At 44.2% G+C, this 11,982-nt stretch overlaps 1 protein-coding gene across 5 annotated transcripts in view; it reads left to right on the top strand.

The window, feature by feature from the left end:
- Positions 1–9,261: 9,261 nt before the first annotated feature.
- Positions 9,262–11,982, top strand: part of REPS1 (RALBP1 associated Eps domain containing 1) — an 88,488-nt gene continuing 85,767 nt past the window's right edge. For all 5 annotated transcript variants that reach the window (XM_060616785.3, XM_060616787.3, XM_060616786.3 and 2 more), the window contains exon 1: positions 9,262–9,964. In XM_060616785.3, coding sequence (XP_060472768.1) covers positions 9,812–9,964 — 153 coding nt within the window. In that variant the 5' untranslated portion in view covers positions 9,262–9,811. The remainder of the gene's footprint in view (positions 9,965–11,982) is intronic.

Genomic DNA, 11,982 nt, shown 5'->3' with positions numbered 1-11,982 from the left:
CATTTTTGGCTAATCTCTTCTGAGAATTCTATTTCTATAAAGAATTGATTTATTTTTGCTGCGCCAACAAATTTGTATAGATTTTTATGCCTTTGCTCCTGATGAACCTCATGCTAATATGAAATCTTAAATTTATTTGGCATTTTCTATGTCATTATTGAAACACTGATTTACAGCTGCACCATCCAAAAAAATAATCATGTTATGATTCCCTCCTAGTTAGGGAATGAAAATAGATCCCATTGGCAATATAGGATAAGATTGCCTTAAGTGGTTTCTGGAGAATTCACTTGTGTTTTTTTAATCTGTTAATCTGATTATATCATTTATATTGATGGCTCCAAAAGAGGAAAAGAAATAAGATTCAAATTAAAAGAAAAGGAAGGCTCTTGTTATAAACACAATCTTGAGTAGAAAAGATTTGCTACAAAGGATTACAAAGAAATAGGCATCCGATGGCAAATAAAGGGGCAAATTATATATATAGTATGTAATGAAAACATGTAGTAATGTGTAATGCATCCATTCGGTTGATATATTTGTTTATATAATAAGTAGTAATATGTATAAAATAAAATGTATATCTGTCTATCTATCTAATCCATCCCTTTATTTGATATTGTACGTCTATCATTTTGGGTCAAGAGGTGCTTGGCTGGCTCAGTAGGAAGAACATGTGACTCTTTATCTTGGGGTCATGAGTTCAAGCCCTTCGTTGGGAGTAGAGGTTAAATAAATGAATAGATAAAAACTTTTTAAAAATGAAAAATATATACACAAATGATATCAAGAATATTCACCTAAACGTTAATAGAAGTTGCCTGAAGATGGCAGGATTCCTGGTGATTTTTATTTTTTTCTTCATCCTTTTCTGAGTTGTTATTTTCACAATGACTGTGTATATTTTTACAAAACCAGTAAGAGATTTTTCAGAAACAAAAAAACTAGAAATTTTGATTACAGATAGGAAACTACATTCTAAATTCTACATCAATCCATCAAACAAGAAGCACACACTGAATCTGCTGTGTGCCCAACACATAGATAAAGTATCATGTTTTCTTCCAACTCTAGTTTTCTTCAATGAGCTCCATAGCCAATTCCACAGCAACAGTTCTCAGCAACTTACTAACATCATATCTTCCCCAAACATCAATTTTAGTTTTTATAAAATAGAAAACCATCTTCCCGTTTTCATAATTAATTTGCTTATGTAATGCTTCACCCAATTATAACAATTACTATAATAAGTATAACAGGTTGGTAAGCACTAATGAACTCAACTTACTTAATAGGAGCAGAAGCGTGTGGGTGGCTCAAGTTGGTTTCCCCAGGAAACACACTGAAATGAAGATTTGAGTGCAGGCAGTTCATTGATAATTGTTGTCAGGAACAGCACACACATGCGAGTGAAGTGGAAAAAGCTCATAATTGGGCAGAGGGAGATCGGCAGGGTGGTAACGTCAGAGGCACCCACCTATTCCTGGAAGAACTCTGGAGCTGAGATGGCTCTTCAAGTTGTCTCAAAACAGTGTGGAGACCTGTAGGCTCCTATATCCACTGGGTGGCCATTGGTTGTAAGGCTGCCCCTAGAACGGGGGTATAAACTCAGGTGAGGAATCTTCCTTCTTCCAAGGGCAATTCCTGGAGAGGGGTTCAGCTGTGAGCCCCTGACATTCCAACATTCCTAACAGTTGAAAGAATAGTGTCTCTGTCCTGAGGGGTGGTAATCGGGGTCGCATCCCAGAGCAACCACCGTGGTCCAACTGACACGACTCAGACCATTTGCTTCATGTGATGTATTTACCCAGAGGGGAGCAACTCCCCCAGGATTGTTCCGGATGTCGTTTTCTAGAAATGTTTACAAGAGGAAAGAGAGGGGAGCGAACTATATCTGCCACGATTGCAGCTCATTTCAAAGTCACGTCTGATATCCATGATCTCTCTACTTCTCATTCTAGATTCCCCTTGACTTCAGCTAACTCCTCTGCAGCCCCAGGTGACTTATCTTGTAAGGTGACACAGACCTTCATCCCTGGGTGGTCTGCGTCCTTTGTCACCATACCCTTCTCAGACTGTGACAGTTACACTTGTTCATTTATCATTAAAACTGAACAGGGGAGCACCAGAAGACACCCCAGTGGTCTTCCGAGTGTGAAACATCTTCTTTTCTACTTCAACTGCATAAAGTAAGCACAGTTTTCTCCTGATTAGTAGGTTCAATTAACCTCTAGTATGTTGATTCCTTTTTTCTCTACTAATCTATTGGCAGGAGGTGCCCTAAGTGACTAGACCGCATTTGCTGCTTAAAGGTTAGTGGGACTTATAATACGCCTCCTAGTGGCGGCACTCCCCTTTAAGAACCAGGACCTCCAGATGCTCAAAACCTAGAATTGAGGGGCTGGGAAGTGCAACCTCCCCTCTCCAAAGTAGGTTGCTGAGGGCAAAGGCAAATGGGGCCAGTTTGACTTCTATCCCTTGGTTTTGTGTCTCGTTTAGTCAGTCTGCCTTCTGGAGATGTGGTAGTATAGAGGGCCATTCATTTAGTGTCCTGGAGTGTAGGGACCCATAGGTACAGAATATCATCTCCAGGCTGACACGTGAACTGCACCTTCAAAAGGCCGTTCTATACTCTCTGAAGTCAGCAACTTCTGGATGATGTGGCATGTGAGAAGCCCAGTGAATCCTACAGTAATGCATTTGTATTGCTATAAAGTGAGTCTCTCAGTCTGAAGTGATGTTACGCAGATTCTAGGTTTGTGATAAAAATTCTTAGACCCTCGGACTTCAGACTGTATTATAAAGCTGTAATCATCAAGACAGTACTGGCACAAAAACAGACACTCAACTTAGATCAATGGAACAGAATAGAGAACCCAGAAATGGACCTACAAACATATGGCCTGTTTCGAAGGGGCACATGCACCCCAATGTTTATAGCAGCACTATCGACAGTAGCCGAAGTATGGAAAGAGCCCAAATGTCCATCAACGAATGAATGGATAAAGAAGATGTGGTATATATATACAATGGAGTATTACTCGGCAATCAAAAAGAATGAAATCCTGCCATTTGTACCTATGTGGATGGAACTAGAGGGTATTATGCTAAGTGAAATTTGTCAGTCAGTGAAAGACAAATATCATATGACTTCACTCATATGAGGACTTTAAGACACAGAACAAGAGAAGGGAAGCAAAAATAATATAAAAACAAAGAGGGGGACAAAACATAAGAGACTCTTAAATATGGAGAACAAACAGAGCGTTACTGGGGGGGTTGTGGGAGAGGAGATGGGCTAAATGGGTAAGGGACATTAAGGAATCTCCTCCTGAAATCATTGTTGCACTATATGCCAACTAACTTGGATGTAAATCAAAAAAAAATAAATTAAATGGTAAAAAAATAAAATAACAAAAAATAAGATAAAGATATAGTATACTCATTTGATCTAAATATATATTGTATACCAGTATATGGAGTGGAGAATAGACATGATCATTATAAAAACAAAATTAAAAGATTAACAAGGTACCCTTTGGATAAACTTCATTAATAAACATAAATATATAGCAGCAGCCTACTGAGAAGAATTAAAGAAGACCTAAATAAATGGAGAGTAATACAAAAAAAATTTCTCTGAACAATCATCAAAAATATATACTCAAGAGTAGATATTTGGAAAGGTGTCCTTAACATTTTAAGTGGGTGGGGAAAAAAATGCTGAGGTATTCAACAGTGTACATAGAATAAGATCCTTTTTGATTACAAACTAAAAGATCAAATATGAAAATCATTTTTTTCTAGTGCAATTACAAAAAACTATTAAATGTTTTGTTTTGGGAAGATGGAAAAAATGCTTAGGCTCTCTGATAGTACATTGCTGGCTAAGGCTTTGTGTACAGGAAAACAAACTTCTGTCCAGAACATGTTTGATTCCAGAGCTCCTGGGTGGCTCAGTTGGTTAAGCATAGGACTGACTCTTGATTTCGCCTCAGGTCATGATCTCACAGTGAGATCAAGGCTGGCAGTTGGGTTCTGTGCTGGATGTGGAGGCTGCTCAGGATTCTCTTTCCCTCCCCCTCTGTCCTGCCTCCACTTGTGCACCCACGCGCACTCGCTCACACATGCTCTCCCCCCCCCCCCCCCCCGCCTCAAAAAGGAACATGTTTGATTCCAGGAAGAGTAATCAACTTGTCACCAAGTGTCTGATTGATCTCCCCGAGGGATGATGGTGCATCAGAAACTCAATTTGGTGTTGAGCTGACACCGAGCTGAGCTGAGCTGAGCTCAACTCTTGCTGGCAGGTTGATATTTGGCCTTGGTAAGTGGAGACCCATAACGTGGGGCCCATGCGTGCCTTCCATTGCTGCCACGGTAGCTCTTCAGTTCCCGAGCCAGTGTGCCAAGACAGGGGTGGCACCTTGCACAGGCTACTTGGCATCCACTAACCAGGTTGTTTAGTCGACTTGGTTTCCTTTGCCTCCTCCATAGCAGATGCTTTCCGGTGGGTGTCAGCACACAGTACAAAGATATTTACACTCCATGCCTCTTTCCATAGGTTCGACTGTATGCTTCTCCCTTAGACTTCCTCCTCCCTGATCTTCTAAACTGCTTTCTTCCATGCCCCCGCCCTATAGGCCCAACCATTTGTCACTCTCTGTGGGTTTATGCATATTCTTATCTAGGGCAATCTCTCTTATACAAAGTTAATGACCAGGTGCACTAAATGAAACTCTCTCCAATGGATTTCCCCTCACTAAATGTCCTTTAGGGTCACCCCTGAGTTAGCCTGAATCCAAATTTTAACAATTCCGTCCTGCAAAAAATAAAAAAGCAAGCCACAGACTGCAGAAAATACGGACAAATCATGTCTCAGACAAAGGCTTGTATCAAAAATGTACTAAGAATTTTCAAAACTCAACAATAAGAAAACAAACAACCCGGTAAAAAACAAGAAATGTTTTTGTAAATTATTTTTAAGTTTATTTATTTACTTTGGGGGGGGGCACGTGCGGGGGAGTGGCAGAGAGCGAGAGGGAGAGACAGAATCCCAAGCAGGCTCCATACTGTCAGCATGGAGCCTGATGTGGGGCTCCAACTCATAAACCATGAGATCATGACCTGAGTCAGAAGCCTAACCAACTGAGCCACCCAGGCGACCCCAGGCTGGGAAAAGTTTTGAATAGACACTTCACCAAAGAAGATATTCAGATGCCAAATATGTACTTGAAAAGCTGCTCAATATCATTTGTCATTGGGGAAAATGCAAATTAAACTCACAGCGAGATACCACTACACATCCCTTAGGATGATGTTACAAGGGTTTGTGAGGATAAAGAGAAACTAAAATTCTATATATGGCTGGTGGGAGTGCAACGTGGCAGAGGCATTTTGGAACAGAATCTGGCCGTTTTTTTAGAGTTCAACACATACTTACCAGATGACCCAACAATCCCACTCCTCAATATTTACCCAAGAAGGAAATGAAGATTTAGATTCGCACACAAAACCGTACATATGTGTTTACAGTATCTTTAATAATAATCGCCTAAAATTGGCAACATCCCAAATGTCCTTCAATTAGTGAATTGAGGAACAAATTCTAATTATTCATGCAACAGAATACTATTTAGCAATTAAAAAAAAAAATGAACCACCATAGAAGCCAAAACATGGGAGAATCTCAGATGCATTATGCTATGTGAAAAAAAAATCCAGATTCAAAAGGCTACATACCACAGAATTGCATGTATAGAACATTCTGGAAGAGGTAAGAGTGTAGAAGCAGAAAACAAATCAGTAGTTGCCAGGGTCTGAGAGTGGAGGGCAGAGGTGAGTAAAAAGGGGCAACACAAAGGATCTTGGAGTGGGGGAGTCACAGAATGGTTCTGCATCTTGATTTTGGCGGTAGATACGGGACTATATGCATTCATCAAAACTCATAGAACTGTGTACCAGAGACAATGAATTTTATTGTATACAGTTTACCTTAAAAACCTAGAGATTTCCAGTTAAATAACAGTTGAGGCATTTGCTGGCAGTAACCAACTATTTGATCTTCCCCTGAAAACCCGCATCTTTAAATTTGTAGCTATATAATATAGACCATCTGTTTTAAAATAGCTTTCTCATGATGTCACTTTTAAAAATTGATGGGTCTAGAAATGTTTACTAGGGGGAAAAATTAAACTTGACCTCAAAGAGCATGTGTTAAATTGTATTTTTTTTCCCCTTTCATACCTGGAAATACAAATTTAAGTGACGGATATAGAGAAAAATCTCTTTCATTTGTGAAATTGTCAAGCTCTCCAGCACCAAGCCCACCCAGAATACGGCAGGGGGCTGAGAAGGCAGGCCCCCTAGAGCAGGCCTCCCTGTCTTTCTGAGCGCCTGGCCTGCCTGTGTGGGGAGTGTGTGCTTGTTGAGAGATCTCACAGGCACAGTGCTCCGCACAAGCTGAGTGATGTTCAGGACTCCTTCGGGAACCTGGGGAGTGAGCCTGGGGCTTAAGCAGTGGTTGCTGGCTGTAGGGTCCATTTAGTTGCTTCTTAGTAAGCCCTTAGGGGTGGGGGTTTGACGTTGCTCTTTTTGGGGGGGGGATCACGTGGTCCTGGTGACTTTTCGTCCTCAGCTTGGTTTTGCTCCCACTCTGTATCCTATTAGGAAGGCCTCACAGAGCAGTGAGACCGCAGGAGTCCCCCCGCCTCAACATCCTGTAACTCACACGTTGTGGTCAATTCAATTTTAGCATTTGGCAAGGGGGAGTGGGGAAGGGCAATGCATGAGGGAATCAGGGTGTTTTAGGGTGTCCCTGACATGACTGACAATGAGATCCCTAGATGGAGGATCCCCGAGGACAAGATCATGAAGTTTATTTTACATCGGTGCAAGATGCTCAAAGTACACTTTGAACACATGAAATACGTGTTAGGATTGGAAGAGAGGAACCCAAAGGTGATAAGGAGCAGGCTTATTCAAGGAATGGGAGGCAAGACGAAAGGGATAGCACGTTGTGGACTGAGAAGGAAATTTCAGAATTCCAGAACTTGGAAGGGAAGCAAGTATTTTAGGTTGCTAAGGAGGAGTGGGGCTGGAGGTTGCCGGAGTTAAGGGAGCTGAGTTAGGAGATTAGGGTACCAGCTGGCTCATCACGTCATTAGTTCGTTTGTTCATTCATTCATTCAACAAATAGTTCCTGCTGAACACTATTGGCCTTGGATGCATGGCAATGAACAAGTATTTTCTGGTAAATACAGGGATGGCAGTTGCGAGACCTAATAAACAAGTAAGAAAGGCTCTAAGACAGTGATTTCAGAATTGAGATTTCCTGGGTTTTGAATCCCAGATCCAGACACTTAATAACAATGTGACTTAATAAATAAATTACTTAATCCATTTGTGCCTCGCTTTTCTCATCTGTCCAATAAAAATATTAAGTGCCTACTTCACAGGATTGTTGTGCTTAATGTGGTCATTAGCATAAAGTTTTAGAACAGTGCCTGAAACATAGTAAGCACTCGGTGACTATTAGCTATTAAAAATGTGAACAGATATATACTTTAATGTCGGGTAGTGACAAGTGCTATAAAGAAAAATAATTCAGGGAGGGGGATAGAGAGTGGTGGTAGGGCTGTTTCAGATCAGATGTGGAGAGGAAGGTCTCTCTGGGGAGGTGACAGATGAAAAAGGACCTGAATGGTGTGGGAGAACAAGTCATGCAAAGGTCTGTGGGAAGAGTACTTCAGGCAGCAGAAACAAAGGCCCTGGGGCAGGAGAGATTCAAGGCCTAGGAAAGGTGGTGGACAGTAAGACGCTGAAGACCTTTGTGATCCAATCCCTACCCCATTATACTCCTCCAACTTACACTTTTGGAAGACAAATCATCTGTGGGGGTCTGGTCGCCTCCGGAGGGGTATGTGAGATGTCTGTGTGACAAATTGAAAGTTTTAGAGATAGGACAACTTGAGCTTAATGGCAGGTTTTATATATATATATATATATACACACACACACACACACACGCACACGTATATGTATATAAATGTATCAATATACATAAAATATAGTCATACACTAGGTTAAAACCCTATATATGTTTTAAAGACAAGTAATAAAATGCCTGTAACTATGCATATATTAACATCCCATAAAGGCCTGGAGTAAAATGAGTAAATATTGACACTAAGTGGCACAAATAAGATTATAAATAGCTTCATGTGCATTAAGATTTGGCCTCCAAATGAGGCAGAGAAGATTTTGCTGCCAAAGCGCTGCAAAAAACTTTTGGATTTTCAGCGCTTTTTGAATTTTGGATAAAGGATTGGGAACCTGTAATAATTTCCTCCTATGGGCCATCTATAGGATCAGAACTCTAGGGAGCAACGTCTAAAAGACACAATAAAAGCCCAAATGGAAAAACCTGTATAACAAATAGCCTTAACCACTGTTTTTAAAATATTTCCTAAGTATAAACCCTTAAGATATTCTACTCCGGATATCTTACAACTCTGCTCTGATCGGGACCGATCAGAACAGGGCAGGATTTTCGTAAAGGAGAAAATTAGGAGTGAAAGGAGACCCTGAGGTCAGCCCAGGGCCTACGCGACTTTACAGAGGTGTTGGTATACATTCATGGCACTAAGTTCCCGGGGACCAGAACTACCTTGAACATAGAAGAAAACTTTGCCAGTTTTTCCCTCTATTCATCAAATTTTGCTTCTCAGGTAAACATGCTTGGAGTAAGAGTGGGAGTTAAGCCTCAGTGTTAGAGTCATTATGAAAGTTCCCAGATAGAATCTTCATAGTTCTTCAGAGCACATAGAAATATTGCATTTATCCTCAGAAACATCTGACATCTAGAAGGTAACAACAAAGGTACCAACAGATACAATCATAGTAACCTGAACAATGTTCCCCTTTCAGTCAACGTTTATGAATGAAACCTTTAGTGCCAGAAGCTTCGAAACAATCTAAACTGCAACCCGTACCTGAGTTCCCCAGGTCCTAGTGAGCAGCTTGCCGTGGACCCCTGGTCCGCGGCCCCGGGGTCTCAGCTCCTCCCTCCGGGGCTGGGGGCGGCTCTCCGCCGTGGGGCTCCGGCCACCAGGGGGCGCTGCGGCCCCCCTCTCCCGGGAGCGGCCGAGCCAGCCCGGTGGGTGTTTCTCTCCCTCTCGCGCTCTCTCCTCCCGGCCTCACATCCGGGTCTGGAGCGCGGCCGCCGCTGTCAGTGCTGGTGCGGGCGCGTCGGGGGCCGGGCCGGGGCGCAGTAAATGGCGGCGGAGGGAGGCGGAGCGGCGGCCACGCTCAGCTCAGAGCCCCCGAAACTTTAGACTCGAAGCCCCACAACTTTCCGGGAAGTGCCGCCGCTCCGGAGGAGGGGGGGGGCGTGGACGGAAGGGGGAGCCGAGGCGGGAAGTCTGGGGGGAAGCGGCTGAGAGCCGGGGAGACTCGAACCCGCGGCGGGGGCGGTGGCGGAGTCCGCCTGTGCCTCGCGCCGCGGCGGCCCCCGCCTCCTTTCCCCGCGCCCTCCCCGCGGCCGCCGAGCCGGAGCCGGAGCCGCGCCGAGCCCGGGACTGCGCGGGGCCTCGCAGGCGGCGGCGCGCCGAGCCCAGCCGGGCCCCCTCCTCGCGACCTCCCGGCCCTGTTGCTCGGGCGCCCCCCGCGCGCGTGAGGCCGGGGCTGGGGCTCCCCGCGGCTTCGCGGGGCGAGGAGGAAGCCGGGCCGCGCACAGCCCCCGCCGTCCCGGGGTCGTGGGGCCGGGCTCCGGGTGTTGCATGCGGGGCGGGGCGGCCGTGAGCCGGAGGCGAAGATGGAAGGCTTGACGCTGAGCGATGCGGAGCAGAAATACTACTCGGATCTCTTCTCCTACTGCGACATCGAGAGCACCAAGAAGGTGGCGGCCAACGGGCGGGTGCTGGAGCTATTCCGGGCCGCGCAGCTGCCCAACGACGTGGTCCTCCAGGTAACGCCGCCGCCCTCGCCTCTGGTCGCGTCCGGGGCTCTGCCGGCCGCCGACCGGTCGCTTCCCGGCGGCTCCGGCCTCCAGCCGCCCGCCGCCAAGGGGGGTGGGAGTGGGCGCCGTTTCCAGCAGCGCCGGCCGTGGGCTTGTGCCCCCGGACTCCCCAGCTGCAGGCTGGGGCCGCAGGTGCCCGGGTGGCCCGGACTCGCGGCGCGGTCGAGGGGGAGGGGTCGCTGTTAGAGGACAAAAGTCACGCAGAGATACGGTGGGGGGTGGGGGGCGGAGGTCTGTGTATTATCGCTCAAGAACCTAAGTCCAGTATTTCTCGGCTGCCTCTCAAAATCTGTATTTTTCACAACTGGAAGAGCAACTTCAGATGAAGGATATCGGATTGTTACCATGCCTTTCTTTGAATCATAGATCCTGATATATAACATAGCTCTCCGGATCCTGCAGAGTAGTAAAGTTATCAGTATAGGTAAAATGTTTTTTAAATTCTTGAATAAGCCAGCGGGCGAGGCAAAGTGGGTTTTGTAGGAATCGAAGAAGCCTTTTTCTTAAGGAAGCTGAATTCTTGGGGAGATCAAAAATTTGAATTTATAGCTAGTAGTTTGCAAGTAGATATGGAAAGAACTTGTAATTAACTATAGAACGTGTAGCTGATGTAAACTGGACAGTTTTTTGATGCACATTCGGTAACATTTAGTGGAACTTAGGGATTGGGGTTGGGAGATAAGTAAGTATTGAGCAGCTGGAAGTCAGACGTGCCTGTTTGCCTCAATCAGATCCGCAGCTCTAGAGGAGCAAGCAGAGTACATTTTAAGCTTTCTCTATCACATGTTTTTAAAATGGAAGGTTTCCTAGAAGTTCTTATCTAATTTATGTGGTGAACATTATTGTTACTCTGTTTAATGATTCATCGCTGCTGGTAAGAGTCTGTCCAAACAGCATATCAGGAGCAGTAAGCTTTCATCTTTGTGATGATCCAAGCCAGGTTACCCACCTCTCCAAAACCTAAAGCCGGATGCATGGGTATAATGTAGTATACCCCAGAGGGCACTGAATCAGGAGGTTTGAGGCCTGGGTCTTTGACCCCATTTTATTGTGAACTGGCAGTGTGACTTTGGGCCAGGCACTTCCACTCTTCTAGTGTAAGCGTTGCTCATCTAAAGAATGAGAGTCAGGTTTCTTCCAACAATTCTGGAACTATAAAAATGTCCATAAAGGTCTCTGTTTTGGAAGTTAACCTGTGCATGAACTATGACCAAGTTGAAGGAGTTCTGTCCTTTTGCATAATTTTGTGTGTGTCATAATGCTTTTTAAAAAACCTTGGGAGGAAAAGTTGGGTGTCTTAGATAACGACAGCTGGGAGTCTCAAAGCCATGCTGCCATAAAGGGACAAAACGTAAATATTTTAGGCTTTGCCGGCTACTTACGGCCGAACATTCTTCTTTGTTTTTGTTTTTGCTACTCTTTAAGAAGGTGAAAGCCATTCTTAGCTCAGGAGCATACCAAACAGGGCCTGTAGTTTGCCAACCCTTGCTAAAAAGAATGGTGGTGGCAGTGTGGGGTTCTCTACTTCCTCCGATGGCTTTGGGGTTAGACTTTTAGCCAGAACGTGCTCATTAATGATATTCCCTTTTTTGTCGCAATAACAAAACATACTTTCAAGTCATTTAGGAACTAAAATTAAGGAGAAACTTCCCAAGTTCTGTTTTAGTTTATGTTTTTGGGGAGGGGGAGCCGAAATAAACTGACATATATATATATATATATACACACATATATATATGTGTATATATATATGAGTATATATATGTATTTAATTATATATATATTTAATTATATATGTATACATTTTAACTTTTAAAATGTTTTTATTTATTTTCGAGAGAGACAGAGTGTGAGCAGGGGAGGGACAGAGAGAGAGAGAGGCAGACACAGGATCTGAAGCAGGCTCGTGGGGTTCGAACCCAGAAACCGTGAGATCATGACCTGAGCTGAAGTCGGACGCTTAACCG

Source organism: Panthera onca, chromosome B2, assembly GCF_046562875.1.
Source record: "Panthera onca isolate mPanOnc1 chromosome B2, mPanOnc1 haplotype 2, whole genome shotgun sequence".
Lineage (NCBI taxonomy): Eukaryota > Metazoa > Chordata > Mammalia > Carnivora > Felidae > Panthera > Panthera onca.
The sequence above is the reverse complement of the archived record's forward strand: the minus strand, read 5'-3'. Positions and strand labels throughout refer to the sequence as shown.